The 19,055-nt window shown below is 40.8% G+C and overlaps 2 protein-coding genes across 4 annotated transcripts in view; one reads left to right on the top strand and one right to left on the bottom strand.

The window, feature by feature from the left end:
- USP42 (ubiquitin specific peptidase 42) overlaps positions 1 to 313 on the bottom strand; it is a 48,137-nt gene extending 47,824 nt beyond the window's left edge. The window contains exon 1 of the mRNA XM_089782319.1: positions 175 to 313. The gene's annotated coding sequence lies outside the window, so the exon portion shown is untranslated. The remainder of the gene's footprint in view (positions 1 to 174) is intronic.
- Positions 1 to 19,055, top strand: part of EIF2AK1 (eukaryotic translation initiation factor 2 alpha kinase 1) — a 39,649-nt gene that overhangs the window by 4,578 nt on the left and 16,016 nt on the right. For all 3 annotated transcript variants that reach the window (XM_075899504.2, XM_075899503.2, XM_075899502.2), the window contains 9 exons: positions 2,445 to 2,578; positions 3,186 to 3,217; positions 7,022 to 7,121; positions 8,254 to 8,334; positions 8,747 to 8,844; positions 11,924 to 11,983; positions 13,899 to 14,271; positions 17,030 to 17,141; positions 18,862 to 18,968. In XM_075899504.2, coding sequence (XP_075755619.2) covers positions 2,445 to 2,578; positions 3,186 to 3,217; positions 7,022 to 7,121; positions 8,254 to 8,334; positions 8,747 to 8,844; positions 11,924 to 11,983; positions 13,899 to 14,271; positions 17,030 to 17,141; positions 18,862 to 18,968 — 1,097 coding nt within the window. The remainder of the gene's footprint in view (positions 1 to 2,444; positions 2,579 to 3,185; positions 3,218 to 7,021; positions 7,122 to 8,253; positions 8,335 to 8,746; positions 8,845 to 11,923; positions 11,984 to 13,898; positions 14,272 to 17,029; positions 17,142 to 18,861; positions 18,969 to 19,055) is intronic.

The following is a 19,055-nucleotide window of genomic DNA, read 5'->3' on the forward strand; positions in this document are numbered from 1 at the left end:
TATTTTGATTGAAATTTTCCTTTTTTTGTGCACATAACTTTTGTTTTGAATATTTTCTCTGAATAAACACATATGATTAACACAATTGAGAAATGCCATTTTAAAATGTTTTTCATACACTAGAATGTATAAACTGTTGAAATAAGACTAAATTATATAATTTTTTGTACTTACAAGTGTTGGTTTAGACAAAGCACTGCGATTGTTGATGACGTGTAGATTGCTGTATTCCTCTTCTCTTTATTTGAAAATGTTTAAATCTAACGTATTTTATCACTTCTCTACTATCTATTTTAAGACTAATATACCTAAACCTACACTGCTGTTTCTACTTTCTATCACTTCTTCTACTATCTAAGACTAATATACCTAAACTTACACTGCTTTCTTTACTTTCTATCAAAACAAATAAAAACAAATTTCTATTTCTGCTATCAATTTTGGGATCAATGAGTCAGTACTATATATCACTGTCTCTCTCTATCCTAGGGCAAATAACCACGTCTCCTCTTGGGCAGGAGACATATATACACATAGCCAATACTCTATCACTATGTATACTATGACTTGATCCAGTGTTTGTTGTGTATTGATGATCCAGTACTTGACCCATGACACCTCTTGAGAGGTGGAAAGTCCCCTAATTTCAACCAATAGAGGTGAAGCTTATAAACAAATTGGAGAGGAGGGCCATGATTGGTTGTTACTCCATCACAGTGCACCATTTAATGACCTAGAGTCCTGCCTGAAACTACAGGTTGGACCTCCCTGGACTGGCACTCTCAGGATCTGAGCAGTGTTGGACCTGGGGAAGTCAAGGTTCCCTTCACTGCCATCAGCCCCTCTGGAGAACCTGTCCTGGCCTCTGGGTTCCACTTCCATCCCTGACTGGGGCTGTGTTCCCCTCTGCCCTTGCCTCACTGCCACCAGTCCCGGCCAGAGATGTACTCCTGACTGCACCAGCCTCAGCAGCACTACCAGCCACCCGCCAGGACTGCAAGCCCGGCTGCATTGGCCTTGCTGCTGATGATCAGGGTTCGGCAGAGGCTTCTGGCCACTGGATATGCTGCCACCAGCCAGGACTTTGCTCCTGAACCTGGCCTCCCCCACTCCCAGCCAGACTCTCTGGTCCAGCAATGTTCATGGACTTGCTAGACCATGGAGGTTGCCAGAGCAGAGAGTGCCAGATTTCAGAGGTTCAACCTGTATAACTTTACATTCAACAGTTGGTTAACAGCTTCAGTTAATCACAATATAAAACGTAGCTTATGTACATATTTTCAAAGGCTCTTATCTATATGGATAGTTTGCTGGACTTGGTAACAGGCTGTTTTTGCACTGCAGTTATCCAAAGAACCAGGCTCAACATATTTGTGAAAGAAGTCACTTTTAATTCATAAACAGTTCTAAATGGAGTTTTTTTGGTTGTTTTTGTAATTGTCACCAAAGTTCCATCTCCACTCTCCAGTGTGTAGTAATTTTATCAGGACCAATTTTTTATTCCTCATAATGGGTCTGCATAATGATCAATTTTGAGAGAGAAATTGACCTTAGCTTAGCTTAGCTGTGGAGCTTTGACGAATGCATTTTTGGTGTATTTACTTGGATGTGCATATGCATGAGTGCACACATAGGATATTAGCAAAAACCATAATACTGGCACTCTTCATTAATAGCATAGCATGAGTCCTCATAATTGTGAACGGATTTTGGAATACTGTAAGCACTGAAGTTTGAAAGTACAAGGGTGCCTTATCTGTGGCAGCCAAGTGGGTAGGGTGGTGGTCAGAGAGTTTATTCAGCTAGGAAAGGAAGGAGATGGAAGACGCAAGAGACTTTCACCCTTAAGAGAGGCAGTGAGGGAAAGTGGATTAATTTGGTGGGTAGGAAGGGATTTCTACAGCATAGCTACAGTTGAGATGTAGTTAGTTTTGGTTTGGTTCCTCTTCAGGAGTGAAGAAAAAGTATAAGAGAACTTTTATTTTCAGATTCAAAATCTTTTAATTATTGTTTAAAAAGAGTTCCATATGTGACCGTTCATGCAATACCACCAGGTGCTTTCCGAACTCCGCATTGGCTGCATTACAAGATATTTTCAGTTTCAATAATAAAACATTTACTTCTGGAAAAAAAGTTCAGGACAAGATGGTTTTGTAAACACCCACATGTGGTGTTAGCATTGGCATTTGTTCCCTTGCCTGTATTTAAATACAAATATCTGTTGCTCAGAGTTTCGTTCACATTTATTTATATTGGGCAAGAAAGAGAATTAAAATGCAATTGGGCACCTAGCTTCTACTCACGTTCAGTGATTCACTAGATCACTTTAAATTGTCAGGCTAAGAAATAACGAGGAAAATTTATTATCTGGTTATACTATTTAAAGTTGCAATCCTTTAGTTAGGCTTCCTGTTCAATAACGTCTATCTCGCTTCTTTTTACAGTAATTTGTCAGGCATTCACTAGAATGGGATTGCTCTCCTCTTTTGCCTTCTGTGATGAATTTAGTACTTTAAGATTGCAACATAATAGAGCCATTACTCAATTAATGAAAGCATCTAATCAACAAATACTTGAGGTAAGCTTTATTAAATTTCTTTAAGAACCTTTTCATCACTGAACCTAATTGTTGGGATTTCAGGAGCAACTTTCTTTATGGAGCTATATTTATATATTTATATTTGAATTGTGTATTTTCAAAAGTCAGACAAAATGGTGCTCTGATAACACACTGGTAATTTGGATGGGTATGAGGAGAAATGTATAGCAGGGGTTCTCAAACTTCATTGCACCATGACTTCCTTCTGATAACAAAAATTACTACATGACCCAGGAAGAGGTGGGAGGAAATTGAAGGCTAAACCTTCACAAGGCAATGGCTTAATCCCAGGTGGCAGGCTTGTAACCTCAGCTCCCAACTGATTTTTCTATGGGTCAGCAGTCCCCCAAGCCCCAAAAGTCCCCCCTTCTTTATCAGATAAAAGCTTTATTTTTGTTTCGACAGAAATGTAGGCATATTGATTTAAATATATTACAATCTTTTATTATTTGCAACATTTAGGAGAATAATTGGTATTCTGCTATTTTACCTTTTTGTAGTAAAGTTCATATTTAACTATTAACTGCACTTCAGAATTCTTTCTATTTATGACTTTTTTTAACAATTGAATTTTGTTATTTTATAGGAGCTCAACAATAGAGATTGTCTCTCAGATAGGTATGTGTCCAAAATGCTGTGTTAAGTATTAAGATTAATTTTCTGTCTGAAATTCTGCAATATAAAAACAATAGAACTCAGCATAGCGGGAAAATATTGCACTTGAGATCTTGTGTGTCAGAAATTTGATCAGTGGTATTTTGGGTTTAGTCAGTTTAAAACACCTGTGTATTCAAAAACATATTATTTTTAACAAAAGGTAAAGGTGGGGAGAGATTTCATGCATTTTCTTTATGTAACCCACTAGATATTACTTGTTGGGCTGCTGTACTACAGTTATTAAATCTTTTTAAGTAGTTGTGACATGATAGCCCATTTGCCAGCAACAAAAGCACCTTTGGTTTGGCTTTGGATGCTTGAGTCTCTGAATGGGGTTCACAGGTACATTTGTGGGGCTGTAAAGGAAATAAAGGCACCGGTAGGAGATTACACACTCCAAGCTGGATCTTCTGACCCTTCTCCTACCACTGTTGGAGAAATACTCCCATGATTTTTTTTCCATTAAATAAAATGACAGAGGGTATGTCTACACTACCACCCTAGTTCGAACTAGGGTGGTAATATAGTCAACCGGAGTTGCAAATGAAGCCCGGGATTTGAATTTCCCGGGCTTCATTTGCATGTTGCCGGGCGTCGCCATTTTGAAATGTCCGCTAGTTCGGATTCCGTGCCCCGCGGCTATACGCGGCACGAACTAGGTAGTTCGGACTAGGCTTCCTATTCCGAACTACCGTTACTCCTCGAGTTGTGTGGCGTGTGAGCGGCCCCGGCCCCGGGCACCTGGCAGCCTCAAAAGGTTGGGGACCACTGACTTAATACTATTGACAATTGACATAATTATTAATAATAGCAGAAATTAAACATTGTACTCACAGAGTTTATTTAATGGGACTTCTGCTGCTGAATTTTCTTGTACATTTCTCTGAAGTTTACATCATAACTAGTCAAATCCAGCTTTATGCACGCATTCAAGCTGTCTTCTGTCAATCTTATGGCAGGGGGCTGGGGATGTAGGAATCTGGGTTAGGTTGTATGAGGGGTTCGGGGCAAGGGGTTTAGGTGTATGATGGACTCAGGGAACACGGCTGGGGTGTGGGGGGTGCAGCAGTGTTATAGCAGGGGGTACGGAATGTGGGGATGCAGGAGTCTGGATTGGGGTGTGTGAGGGGCTCAGGGCAGGGGGTTTGCATGTATGATGAGCTCAGGATATAGGGGGTTGGGGAGTGTGGGGGGAGCAGGAATGTTATGACACTGTGGCCAGATGGGGACTGGAACCCAATTGGGGGCTTGTTGGCCAGGCTTCATTTTTAAATAAAGTAAAATGTTATGTCCAACACAAAAGGTTTCAACATTGTCTTTCTTTATGGCAGGGGTCAGGAACCTTTTTTGGTTCCGGGGCCACTGACCCACAGAACAATTGGGAACCACACAAGTGAGAAGCAAACAAACAATCCCTCCAAAAAAACTCCTATCTTTGCTGATATGGCCCCCAGCTGAGAAACCTCACACCCCTGGCAGCCAGCCCAATAGAGGGTCGGGAAGGGACAGGGAGGACTGAGATTCAAGGCCTTAGGCTAGATTAACCCTTCTGGGGTTCCAGGGTTAGTGGATTTTGTAGCTCCCTCAGGCTCTAAGGTGGGGCCAAAAATGAGGGTTCCAGTGTGCTCAACAGAGCTGCCAGTGAGTAGGATAAGGATGGGGGCTCATGATCTGCGTGGGAGGTAGGGCGCAGGAGCAGGCTGGGAGTAGGGTGTCTGGCCAGGGGGGAGAAGGTGGGTGCAGGCTGGGGTGCAGGGTCTTGGTGTGAGAGGGCTGGGGGGGAGTGCAGGGTCTGGGCGTCACTTCCTTTTCTTTTTTTCAGGGTCTGTAACCGGGTTTATTCATTGTAACAGAGGCAAGTCACTCCCACATGGCAGCCAGCCACTGCTCCACACGGGAGATGGAATAAGTGGCCCAAGGGCTGAGTGTGGAATGGAGGCTGTGCCTTGCCAGGAGTGCAGGGAGTCCGGCCGGCAGGTCTGGGTGTGGATGGGAACTGGCCTGCTCAATTGCGCTTCTTGTAACTCTCCAGGCTGGCCAGGATCCAGCCTGCTGGCACCAGGAAGAAGCTGCTCACGCTGATGATGGACTCCCAGCGGTTCCAGGGTGCTCTCCAGCGGGTGCGAGTGCATGGCTTAGGCGGTGTGAGGCGGGGGCAGAGCAGTACATGGAGCAACAGGGACTCACGCTGCTCTCGGGCATCATGTCCCTGGTGTGGCTTCCTGCTGCTCTGTTGGCCAGATTCTGGCCAGTGGAGCAGTGGGAAAAGTCTCTAGGCAACACTTTTGTCTGCTTTGTTCCTCGAGTCAGGGGAGGGGGAAGGGGAACACACACGTGTGAAGCCATTTGTTGTTCCAGTTTTTTCCCAATTGTGCAGCAAGGCTTGGGGCTTTCTTCACCTTCCCCTGCTCCCCCTCCCTCCATCCCGCAGGAATTGGTGCTAGTTCCAATCTTGCAAGGGGCTCAAGACTGGATCACCAGTGCAGACACCCATTGCTGGTGGTGAAGGGTGGGGAGGACTGAGCTCGAGCTGTGAGCTTTGCTCCTAAGTGAGCTATAGGTTGCCAACCCCAGGGCTAGAGTATTGTTTTCACTGGGGATTTTTTAAAAGGTTTTTGGATCAGATAAAGGTTCTCCCCGCACAATCATTTGTTGAAGAGAAGTGAGATAAATTTTAAAACACCATGGTAATTTTTCTTTTTTAAAGTCAAATTGTCCTGAAAAACGGGATTGAATTAATTAAGAGAAAATAGCTAGCTTTGCTTCCCCAGCTGTTGAAGAGTTATCAGGTTGTTGCGGAGAGAGATTTGGTGAAATCATTCTGGGAAAACAGTTACTGCTTTTGATATAAATTGTATAAAACATTTCTAATTCTCATCCTGTAAAGATAATTCTGATGTAATCTGCCAACCCCCATACCACAGACTGTCACCATCACTGTTTAGTAAAGGCTTTGCTAAAATACACAGTAAAATTCACAGTAATATGTTTTCTAGTTTACTGTTCAATGATAATAAATATTTTACACTAAACTAACATTGTCAAAATAGGATCAAAGCTCACTTTGTAGTGCAGAATCCTTGATTTTTGAAATTTGTTTGCCAAATTTTTCAGAATAGCAAGTAACTAATTTGAAAGTGGTTTTCCAAGTCACTAATGAAAATTACATGTATCCTTTCTGTATTGCTTACAGCACTTGTGTATTAGCTCAGTCTTATGTAATTCTGCTTCTTGTCAGCAGGTCCTCTTGCACCACCATTTCAGTAAGACTGTGTCTGCTAGCACTTTTGTTGGTAAAATTTGTCTCAACAGTGTGAAACACCTGCCCTCCCCCGGAATGACATAAGTTATACCAACAGAAATGCCATTGAGGACAGCACTATGTCAGTGGGAGAGCGTCTCCCAAGAGCATAGCTACTGCTGCTCTTTGGGGGTTTAATTATGCTGCTGGGAGAGCTCTCACCCATTGGCATAGAACAGAAAATCTTACAGCAGCTCAGTTGCATTGGTACCTCTGTGCTGTCATAAGGTCCGTAGTGTAAAACCTGCTTAAACCTGCCCCATGAACCTCACAAAATATTGTTGTTTGGAACACTGAAGTACTTGTTCACACTGTTAGCTTTCAATTTGTGCTATATGGATAGTGTCATAGTACTTAGTTATTTTTCACAATGTAAATGCATCATTCTGTGTATTTTAATCAGAGTAGCTTGATTATAGATTGCGATTTAGTTTTAACCAGTAATAAAATACTTTTTTTATCAGTGAAAAAGAAGTTCTCTTTGAAGCACAAACTTCACGCTACTTAAATGAATTTGATGAGATTGCAAAACTAGGAAAAGGGGGATATGGTACAGTGTACAAGGTATTCTTATCTTCTTTTTTAATAGCTTCGTTAATAACTGTTTGATTATAATAACTGTTCACCTGATTAGTTTTTGTTCTCAGAAAACTGCAGTAAAACAAATGTGAGCCTAAAGTGTGTAAGAGAAATCTCCTTCATTTCAAAAGCCATTTTCTGAATACTCCAATGCATTCTGGTTTAAAACACTATATATTGTATATTTCCCTTTTGTTTACAGTCTTATTCTTATACCCTGAATATGAGAGAAGCCTTATTTCTCGTGCAAAGGACTTGGATTTACCTATATAAAATAAGCATGCAAGCTTATTTTGTTTTAACTGTGGTGGATTAAAACAGAAAATTATTTTAATTTTGAATGTGGGTTGTACCAACCATTGATTAATAGTACAATTATTTTTACTAACTGTATTATACTAGCCCTTGAAGGTGCGTTTGTAGTGAGTGTTATATGAATGCCTGGAAAGACAGTTCCTCTTCCCAGAGAAGAGAATTTAAGGGCTTGATTTTTTTCAGTGATGCTGAGCACCCACAGTTCATACTGTCTTCTCTTGGAGCAGCGAATGCTGAGTTCTTCTGAAAATCAGGTCCCAAGTAATCAGCCTTGTTTCCTCTATCAACCATGTTGTTATGTTGAGTGAATATTTATATATATCTAAAATATCTTTTAATAAATGAAGGTATTTGGTTTCAGACTCATAAGCCATGTAATTGTTTAAACTGTTTGACCTTGTATTTATATATCATACTCTGAATACCTTTTCCAGACTGAGGATGAGCTCTTTGCAGCTCTTGTCTCTCTCACCAGAAGTTGGTTCAATAAATATTACCTCACCCACATTGCTTTTCGAATCATGTGCTACTTGACAGGTGTTGTTTTAAAATATTTAGTTGCATTGAAATTATCAGTAGAGAACTAATTTCCTATCTAATGTTACCACCCAAAGACAGTAGTTAAAATACAAAACACATGTTAGTTTATCATTGTCAAGGCTACTAGACTGCCTGAATAAAGAGAGTGTAAGATTTTGACTCTGAGGAAACAAACTCTTATTCAAATAGGTTTTTAGATACAGTGATCTCAATATGTGAAATTTGTTTTATCTAAATTTTTCTTGTTTTAAATTATTTTCAGGTCAGAAACAAATTGGATGGTCAATTCTATGCAATTAAAAAAATTCTTATTAAGAAATCTACCAAAAGAGAGTACATGAAGGTATGAATTTATTTTTTGCATGTTCAGATCTCTGTTTAACTCAGTGCATACTGTAATTGGTTCCTAATATAATTAGCAGTGCCATTAATGTTGGTTATATCAAAATAGTAAGTGGGCATACCTATTTTATAAATATTGCAGCTCATTGTATGTTTCTAAACCAGAAAAATGTTTTATATTATTTTTCTATATGTTTATTTAGCCACGGTCTGTTTAATATAAAAACTTTAGTCTGCAAGATCTACTTTTGTGATCTGTAATGCTTCAAATCAATAATTTGTTTTCCAGTTCTTAAATTCTAGTAATAGGTAAAATAATTATATCTAGGAATCATTGCTTTTATTCCCTTTGGATTCATTTTACAGTCAGATTAAAGGATGATCATAAAGTTGCTTTTTGGTCTTTTCTTCAGGTATTTCGAGAAGTTAAAGTATTGGCTGGCCTGCAACATACTAATATTGTAGGCTATCACACTGCTTGGATGGAACATGTTCAACAAACATATCCAAAAGGGGAGTATTATTTGTTATTACCTCACACTTTCTAGAAGTATGTGTGTTCTATTAATTTGCGGGAGAACAGTCAACTCTCAGAATTGAAAAAGAAACCAGAGATTTTTTTCCAAAGAGTTTGTCCAGGAAATATGACAATGGCTATCAGTTCTTTAGGTGCCCCTAATGCAGTAAGAAATTTTCTGGGGTGTAATTGTACATTTAGAAATGCAGGACATTAAATCTACCCATTAAATATTTGAGTAGGCTTTTGGATGCTGGATTGGCTCCAGTGGAATCTAGTTTAAAAGAAAAAACTTAGGCAAAACATAACAGTGGGGCTAAGTGCAGGTGGACCTTGAGGAAGAAATAATTTGAGATTTCTGGAGGAAAAGCACTCTGTATTAACAAGATTGAGGAAGTACATTTGCTAACAGGTTTTGAAATCCCAGATTTGTGGTGGAATCTAAAGATCCATTTCCGACATACTCCTTTTCCCTACTGCCCCAGAAAACGTTAGAAAAAGTAATGATGCTCAGAAGTTTTTTAATGGCAAAATGTAAACCACCTTATCCTTTGTTTTCCATATTAGAGTTTCAAAAATTTTGAGTGAAGTAAATTAGGGCTTCTTTGTGGGTTCTGAGCTTTCTGTTGACAGAATCAGATTTCGAGACATCAACTTCTTTCATTGACAGGCATTGTTTCTCTTAGGATTGATTTTTCTACACTTTTTCTCTACTGTGCATTAAGGATGTTAAATTTTGATTAATCAGATAGTTTCCATCAACTAGTCAATTAGTTGATAAGGATGGGGGGGGAGGTGCTCGCTATCTCCATTGTGCCTCTGCCTTTGAATTGTAGCAAGAGCCGCCCCTGCCTAGTCCCAGATATTGTGCCTCTGCTTTTTAAATTGAGTAAGAGCCACCAAGCCACTCAGCTGTCCTGGCTCGCACCCGGTTCCCCGCTGCACCTCTGCCCCCATCCCCATGGAGATGTTGCTGGGAGGATCTGGCTTTTAAACTGGCTCCTCCTAGCCAGAGGCGGATGAGAGTTTTGCAGGGCCCAGGGCAGCACAATTTCGCGGGGCCCCCCTTTGGAGAAAAACTAGAAAAAAGGTGTCCCCCCTGTGCCCACTCCTTCAGTAGCCCCAATCTGATCATGTGAGCTATCCCCCTCATCTCTTCTCCTAACACCTCCCTCTACACACCTGCCCTGCATCTCTCCTCTGGTGCTGGTCCCTCCCCTGCAGGTGTCTGCCCTTCTGCTACACCCCAGAATCCCCTGGCACCTGCACCTTCCCTACCCCTGCACCTTCCTGGTGCCTGCCCCTTCCCTCACTGTCCCTGTGCCCTTTGCTCTCTTTTTCCCTGATGCCCACCCCCTCACCACCCTCTGCCCCCATAACTCTCATGCCCCTGTGCCCTCACACATGCCTTGCTCCATTCCCACCTTCCTCATGCCCATCCCTCCTTTCAGGCCTTCTCCCAGGACCTTCCTCTCCCTCCTTTAGTCCCCAATGCCCTTACCCTCTCCTCTCCCAGCATCACCCTATTCCCCCTCCCACTGACACCTCCGCTCCTGCCCTTTTCCTCATTGTCTCCACTTGGCCCCCTGGCATTTGTCTCTCCTCCATGCTGTCCCTTGGTGCCTTCCCCTTTCTTCTCCTGACCTGCCCCTCTCCTCTCAGCACAAGCCCCTTCCTCTGCCATCCACCTTTTGCCTTCTAGTTTGCAGGGCAGCCACGACCCCGGCCCAGGCTCCAGACCACGTGCTGAACCGAGCGATGCAACACTGGACCGTGGCGTCACGCCACTCCTGGGCATCTCCCCTCTCAGCTGTTGTGCGGCATTTCAGCACGCCGCGCATGCACTCCTCGGCCCCACATGGCCTGTACTGGCCGGTGCCAGGGAATTTAAAGCGCGGGGCTGCGGCACCCCAACACAGTCCCCCTCCTCCTCCAGCAGCCGCCAGACGGCCTTTTGTCGGACGGCCCACCGGGAAATTCCCGGTATCTCACCGGGCCAGTCCGCCCTTGGCACTGGCGTGGGGCCTATTGAAGCATGGGGTCTGAGGCAGCCGCCCTGCTTGCCCTGCCCTATATCCACCACTGCTCCTAGCACCAGCTCCTCCTCCCAGTGGGGGGAAGCAACTAGTCACTTGCATCCCTACTACGCATCTCTTGTTTTCCTTTTTCTTCAGTTTCCCTGCGTTCTCACACCAGGCCCCTTTGGAATGCCTGAGTTATCATAGCCCCACAACCTTTTAATGATTCTGGCAAGGAGATCTTGCTGATCCTGTTTCCATGGCATAGTAGCACTCCACTCTGTGTGCATGCCTGTATGTGCGCATGTGCTATAGGCCTGGAGGAAAGAATGCTCAGGAAGATGGTGCCACAGGAATGCACATGGGCAACTTAATCATTGAGATGGAGAATACCACTTGTTATTTCTATTTTAAATACTTGTGAAATGCACCTTACAACAGTGACGTGGACCATATAAGTATCTAGATTAATAGATTCTGTGGCTTCCATCAGTTTAGAAAATAGATGTTTCAACATTTGTGTCAAAAACCTCTGTGTTGTAAGAAATTGCTACTATTTTTCATAAATATGGCATTTGATTAAAGTTACTTCTAAAATATGAGTTACTTCTAAAATAAAGGGTATACCAATGTCCATTGACAGAACGATCTTAAATAGTTGTTTCCCATCTCGCTCATTAAAAACCCTATTTCTTCTTTGGCTAAATGTGTTCCTAAATATGAAAACTAAATTAACATATAAAAGAGCACCCAATACAACCCTTACAGTGAGAGTTCCTTTTCCCTGTAATGCTACTTTTTTCTTAATAAAAAAAAGATGTAAAATATTGCACCTTTGAGGGCTCTTGGATGTTTGAATGAGAAATGCCCTATGTCACTATTTTTGAAAGGGAAAAAATATAGTGAGGATGAATCAGGTTATGTATAGATTAAACTTCTGCCCTTAGTTGTAAGCTTTAGTAGTTTAATCAGCAGCTAAAGCTGTAATGTCATTATGCAGTTAAATGTGTGCTTGTGTTGGTTTATAAAATACAATGTTTTTCTGTTCATCTAATAGATAAGACAGTCCTGAAGTTGCAGCCACTCAGAATGTCTTCTGACCTAGAGAGTGTCAAGTAAGTATGTTAAATTATAATATTCATCTGAGTTTAACATGGGGTCTTGGTCTATGTAACATTGATCATCGTAGAGTTAAATTTGTATTACAGCTAGGGACGTCCCTAGGGGGATGTGGGGCCTGGAGCAACTGCCTTGCTCCCCTCTGCCCCCTCTTTACCCTTTCCTCCCAAACCCCACCCTTTCTCTGCCCTATTGCCCCTTCTTCACCCTAACCCATTCTTACCCCCACCCCCAAGCAATGCAAGATGAGGGATTATGGAGGCCTGACATAGGGCAGCAGAAGGGGTCGGCCCGCCATCCCCATTCACTGCAGTGGTGGGATCCAGAGCAACCCGGCAGTCAGCTCCACTCTGCCCTGCCACCCTCTCCCAGCCCTCTGCCCCACTTCTCCACAGCAGCAGAAAGCAGAGCACCCTAAGGCCAAAGCACTCTGCTTCCCGTTGTAGCCATGAAGCCTAGTGCAGCATGATGGGAGAGAGTGGTGGGGTGGAGTAGAGCAGGGTACCAGCTGCTCTGGATCCCGCCACTGTGGTGCATGTGCATGGGACAGGAAGCCAACCCCTTCTGCTCCCACATGCCAAGCACCTCCCCTCAGGTAACTTGGGCCACCCTGAGACCTGTCCACAGGATGGCTGAGGTGGCCACAGCGGGACCTCCCAAAATTCTGATTACAGCAATATTCCTTCTTTGTATCAAGTAGTAAACTACTAAGTTTTCTTTGCATTTCTTCTACCTTTTATCAGGTGTCTGAGGGGAAGAAGATTGTCCAACACTCCTCCATCTTAGGTCTGTTCCATAATATGTAAAACTAGAAGATTTACTCGCCATTGCTTGGGTCCTTAACTCAAAAAACTTTTTTTTTTCTTAATTTAAATTATTGCCCTCGGGTGGGAGGGGCTGAGGATGATGCCTGCATCAGTATGCAGGCTGCCCTGGCGGGAGAGGATAATTCGAGCCTTCTCTCAGAGCAGCAGCTGCAATGGGTGCAGCCGGGGGAGGGGCACATGTCCCCCAAGCTGAGGAACAGACAGACATATAGACACACATACAGACAAACTCTCTGAAATATATAATAGGTAGCTGTTCTTTCCCCACGCAGCCCTCTGTTATTTCTGCCTCCCTGTGGTCATTCTGCAGTATAACTCTCTCCTACCAGACCTCTCCCTTTCCATTTTATGAGAAACAAATTAACTCCATTCACATCCCATTATCCTGGCACAAACAAAATCTTACCTTGCTGTAAGTTGTAAGAGGAAACTGCATACCAAATTTGGTGGTCCTAGCTCTTACTGTTTAGGAATTCTTGAACCAATGGACTCATGGATGGACAGACAGATGCACATTTCTAAAATATATAAGAAGAAGAATTACTAGATATATAGACTTTACAAATTATGAACTTATTCACCCACAAGATTCAGGTCAGCTTTAGTATCATTAAAGACGTAGAGGGTTTCTATCCAACAGAAAAGTGTGAGGATTTGTCATCTCAAAGATGAGATGGAAGGGAGAAAATGTAATAGCCACACGTACCAGCTGGAAGGGACACAAATACAACAGACATCTGTCAAAAGATCACATGGTGCTGCAACAGTTTGCCTTTGCCAAACTGAAAAGGTCAGCGAAGAGAAATAAAAACTGGGAAGTCTTATAATGGGTGACCCTAAATGAGCAATTGGGCAGTGGTAAGGTTTTGTAGGGAAGTGGTAGAATTCTTGCTGCTAAGGATAAAACAACTGTTGGTTATCTATCCCAGGTTTTCCAGGGTTTGAAATAGCCATGTATTTTTTTTCTAACATTTTAAAAATAAAAGCTGAATTGCAACTCTGACATCAGCTTCATGTTGTGTTTAATAGATAACATACAAACTGCACATACTTACTGATTTCTTCTCTCCTTTATTCTCTTCAGAGATCAGTGTAATATTCAAAATAAAGAAAGCAGCAGTTCCATTATCTTTGCTGACCTTACCTCAGAAGAAATTAAATCCCGTGGATATACATTTCTTGAGAATCAAGATGATAAATCAATGCAGCATATGGATATAGCGAAAGATTTTACTGTTGGAGATGGTAAAGAAAGTATAAAAACGAATAAATATGAACTCTTCACTGACTCACAAGAAAGCTGCATTAATACTAGTGACAACAGATCAGTTTGTTTTAAAAATAATCAATCACATGGACTTCATTCTTGTCTGAATAAAGACAATATCATTTCAAGTGATTCTTGCAATGAAGAAGAATGTTCCCAGAAACATATGTTTGTGCACAGGAAATGTGAGGTAAGTCAACTCCTGTTTTAATACAGTTAACTGATCTCTGATGTAATGATGTGTGCAGAATAGTTTTAGGTAAGTGTGCCCATGAATTATGATTGTGAAGTCTATAAATGGTATGACTGAGTTTAGAGCTGAAATCTAGTAATTGTATGTCAATGTTTTTTGAGCAGATAATAAATATAGTTGCATGCATGCTTTCCACAAGTGTTGCCAAAATTTATTATTAAAGAAAAATGTATAATTGTTTCTTTGTCTTTCTTCAGTAAAAGTATACATCTAATTTTAAAAATAAAAAAATGCTGTTCTTGCAAAAATGCAAGAAAAAACCCAAATAAGCCAAAAACCTCCTAAAAAAACCAACAAATGGTCTGGTAGCACTTTATAGACTAACAAAACCTCCTAACATTCAGTTCTAGTGACCAATCTAAACATTGCTAACAAATGCACCTAAATGTGCAAAGGTGGTGTTGGTGCAATTTTTCAGTTAACTTCCAGTCAGGCAGTGTCACTTACAGAGATGAAGAGGAAGGCAGAACCATGTGGAAGTGGGAACCACTCAAGTCTGCTGTGGGAGGGGAGGGGGCAAAGGAGGCAGTTGCTCCAGGGCCCAGTGATTCAAAGGGACTTGTGGCTGTTGCTACTTGTGGCATTGGCTGGAGACCTGGCCCCCTTTGAATTGCCACAGGAGTACCACTCTGTACAATGCTGAGAGCTGGGAGGGCTGGGGTGTGCTGCAGTCTGGGAGGCCCTGAGGGCTGGCTGCCCTCAGACCTGCCCCTGTTACCCTTGCCCCCCCCTCCAGGGGCACAGAGCTGCCTGCTTCCTCCCCTTTTGCCCCTGAGCCTGAGATGGCTGTTGGTCCATTGAAACAACTTGAGTGTAAACACTTAAGGAGAAGGCAACTGAACATCTGGGATGGAGTTTAAGCTACATAACCATGTCAGGAAGGTCTCAAGATCTTGCTGCTGTCAGAGCTCGGACATAATGAGATCCTGGTTTTGGCATGGGAGGGTTGCTTCCAGCCATCTGTAGCTTTTATAGATGCTTTCTCTGGAGTTCCTGAAGGGAGATGCAAGGAAAGAGGAAGTAAAGGGCAGTATTTGTGGAAAAGTTTCAACATTTCCTGGCTAGTGATGAGAGGCTGGCTCAGGAACTTTAGTGGGGCATGAAGTTAATGTGTCATATGCTTTAAATGATTTGATTAAAAGTGCTGGGACATGCATGGGTAAAATTTGTACTTTTAGGAAGTGGAATGGAGAAGGGGAGTAGAAAGCAAGAAGGAATTAAACATGGGCTGTGTTTTATGTGATTATCAGGGAAGCAGTTGCAAATTAGGAAGCAAAGTTTTATGTTGATATGAAACCAAATAAAATATATTAATATATACATTGTACATTCAGTATTCATATTTTAGAGGACTTAGCATGTGCTCAGTTGTACAAAACAGTGTTGTTGGTTTTTTCCTTCCACCCTCAAGTGCACATAGGCTTCCTAAGTATATCCTGTCAGATGAAAATACACAGTGTGGGCTGCAAGTGAATACAAAAACACCTGAATTCCATCTCCATTCTCTCGCTCACTCTCCCCCCTCCACTCCTCAAAAGCCCCTATTAAAAATGTTGTGAAAGTTGTGAGAGTACTTGAAAGTAGATTTGTTTTGAGTTTCCATAGTGTTGTGAATAAGAAAACTTGATTAAAAAGCAACAGGAACTTGAGACCTTCTTACCATGGCTATGCAGCTATTTAAAGCTGATTATTTTACTTTTAAACCAGCAATACAATGTCTTTTTACCAGAATACCTGTTGTGAAAGTTTTTAAAAATGTTTGCTACAGTCCTCTAATTATCAAATAAGCCTACACATTTTGAAAAATTCAGTATGTAATTTACATAGTGTGCTATTAAATAATACAAGCTCTTCTCATAATATTTTTTAATCTGGGTCCTTTTTCTGCGCCTATTGAAAGTATTGGCAGAGTACTCATTGATTTCAGTTGTGCAGGATCGAATTGCTAAAAAACAGAGAAGCAGTGTAATAATATGATACAACACCTTTATGAAACCAACTTCACTGTCTTGCCTTACAGTTTGGGGTATTGACTGTTTCTGGGTATCTATCAAATGTGTCAGTCATTGCAGGGTAGTACTAGTGCATCATCATCAGAAAGTGAAACTGATAACATGGGAAAAATAAATTGATTAGTCTGTCTTTATTGCCCGGTCTGGACGCATTTTGGTCTGAAGGTAGTGAGATCCAATGTTATTTTGATTTTTATCTTATATTTATTGAAACAAGTATATTTCCCAATATTGGTATTCTTCTTGTAAATTGTTATTATTGGTCAGAATGCTTCTCTCCATGGTCCATATGAAAAAGAAGAAACACTAAAATGTTTCCATAGACTTACCCAGATACTTTTTGATATCATGAGAGTATCTGGCACGTTGTTGTGTTAGCTTTTATTATTTAAATATCATCATCCAGGGACCAACATGGCTACAGCTACACAGCATATAGCTTTTATTGTGTGTTTTTAAAACAGGTATTACTTAGTACCATTTCAGAAATAATTAAAGCAAAATAACTGTACATGCTCTTATCTCACCTAAAACAATAAATTTAATAGCACTGTATCTGCTATCTAGTTTGTACTCAATCCTGTTATAAAATGGCAGATTGCTTGTCTTGAAACAAAATAAAATTGTATAAGTGAACAACCTTTATATTACAGTAAAAATATGTGCCAATATTTTCCTGTTAGATGGAGTATTGTCTGATGGTTCATATACAGATGCAACTGTGTGAAATATCCTTGTGGGACTGGATTGTTGACAGAAACAAAAAATGTGGTGAGCGCACAGAAGAAACTTACGGTAAGATTTAAACTGTTTTAAAAATATAAATACTTACAGGGCAAAAACCAAATATATTTTGATTTTCTATCTGAAAGTCAATGTGCTTTGACAGCAGGTTATAACATGGACTTTGGTTATCAGGTCCTGCCCTCCCCATTCAATCAAAATAACAAGCAATTTAATAAAGTCTCTGCAGTCCATATAGATTAGGTGTTTGTAGAAGAGACTTAAAGTTCACACATTTTAAATGGCACAAAAGTGAAGTTTAAAACTATGGCTTGAGAAGTAGGATTGGTCTAGAGAAATAGAGTGCTGTTGAGAAGACCTACCCCTTTTCAGTGAGCAATTTAGATTACACCAATTTTGTTCCTTTTCCAGAACATTGTCAGTTGATGAGAATGAGCTATGTTCCAGAAGCATGTGTAACTATCGTGTCCCGGCACGCACTTTCACTTTCAAAATAGCTGTCGAGCAGAGTAATGCACTGGTGAGATCATGCTAATCAAGCACGAGATATTTAAATCCTCGCTTCATTAGCAATTTCGGTCACCAACATTTGCATCCCTAGTTCGAACTATGGAGCAAGTGTAGACGTATCCTTATTGTGATTGATCATAGTAGATCTAGCAGCTGATCCCTATCAGAGGAGTTCGTAGATAATGATGTCTACAGGTTCATTGACAATTGATATCTAGAGGGACAGGTCTTTTAAGGACAGAGAATTAAAAATATGCTCTACCTTCCTTTTCAGTTATTGTGAAAAGGAATCTACTTAACACAGACTGTTCTATAGAACTATACATCTTGAAATAAAAAATGTTTTATCACATCACTTTTAAGAACTATTGTGTTATAATTGAATGGAGGGATATTTCCTAGCTGCTTGGTTTTTATTTGTCTCCCCCTCCCATTTCCTACCTACGGTTAGTATTTTGGGCCCTAAATTAAGCACGATTGGGCCTAGTTGAGAATTGGATAGAAGAATTCCAATATGATTTATCTTTACTTTGGAAAAAAATTGGCAAAGATTCACATATGAGGATGCTAATGAAACCAAGTTGTTATGGGGTGAAAGGCAAACTACTACCATTGGTTGGAAACTAAAACAGAATAGGAATAAATAATCAGTTTTGAGTGTAGAAAAGGCTAACATTGGGAAGCCTCAGGGTTCTGTACAATTATTAAATTTAATAAATTATAATCTGAAAAAAGGGGACAAAATGAGGTGACAAATATGTAGATTACTATTTAAGTTAGTCAAAACTAGAGAAGTCTGAGAAGCTAAAAATGATAGGTGACTAGGAAGCATAATCATAGATGGGTTAAGCTCTAGTAAGAGTTCAAAGCATAATACAGAAAATATGCCATTATATTAAATTGGTGTGCCCTTACTTGGAATCCTGTGTTCAATTCTGTGCACTTGCTCTCAAAGAGATACGGGAGAAATAAAAAAGGGTTCAGCAAAGGACAGTAAAAATGATTGAAAGCAGAGAAAGACTTCTGAATGAGAAGCATTTGATTAATTCAGAGACAAGTATGAGGGAATGTAATAGTTATACAGAATAATGAATAGTATAAAGAAATCAGCCATTTTTTATACCCTCTTGTAAAAGCAGAGATCAATAACACACCTCAGTGTTGAGAATTTCAAAGTAGTGAAGGGGATATAGTCATACTGCCTATATGAATTTTAATAGTGGATGTGAGATTAAATCTCATGTTGGTCTCTTGTTTTAAGGTCCTTACCACCTTGTGGATGTTAGGTGGACATCAAAAATTTTTCAAGAATTACTAGAAGGAGTATGTTATATCCACAGCAAGGGAGTCATGCATCGAGACATTAAAGTAAGTTGAAAAATTAACATTAGAGGATACAGTGAGGACTAGTGGATGTGGCTCTGGCCATGCATTCAGGACTCAGTTCTGTTATCG

This window comes from Pelodiscus sinensis, chromosome 15 (genome assembly GCF_052426305.1).
Source record: "Pelodiscus sinensis isolate ZL-2025 chromosome 15, ASM5242630v1, whole genome shotgun sequence".
Classification (NCBI taxonomy): domain Eukaryota; kingdom Metazoa; phylum Chordata; order Testudines; family Trionychidae; genus Pelodiscus; species Pelodiscus sinensis.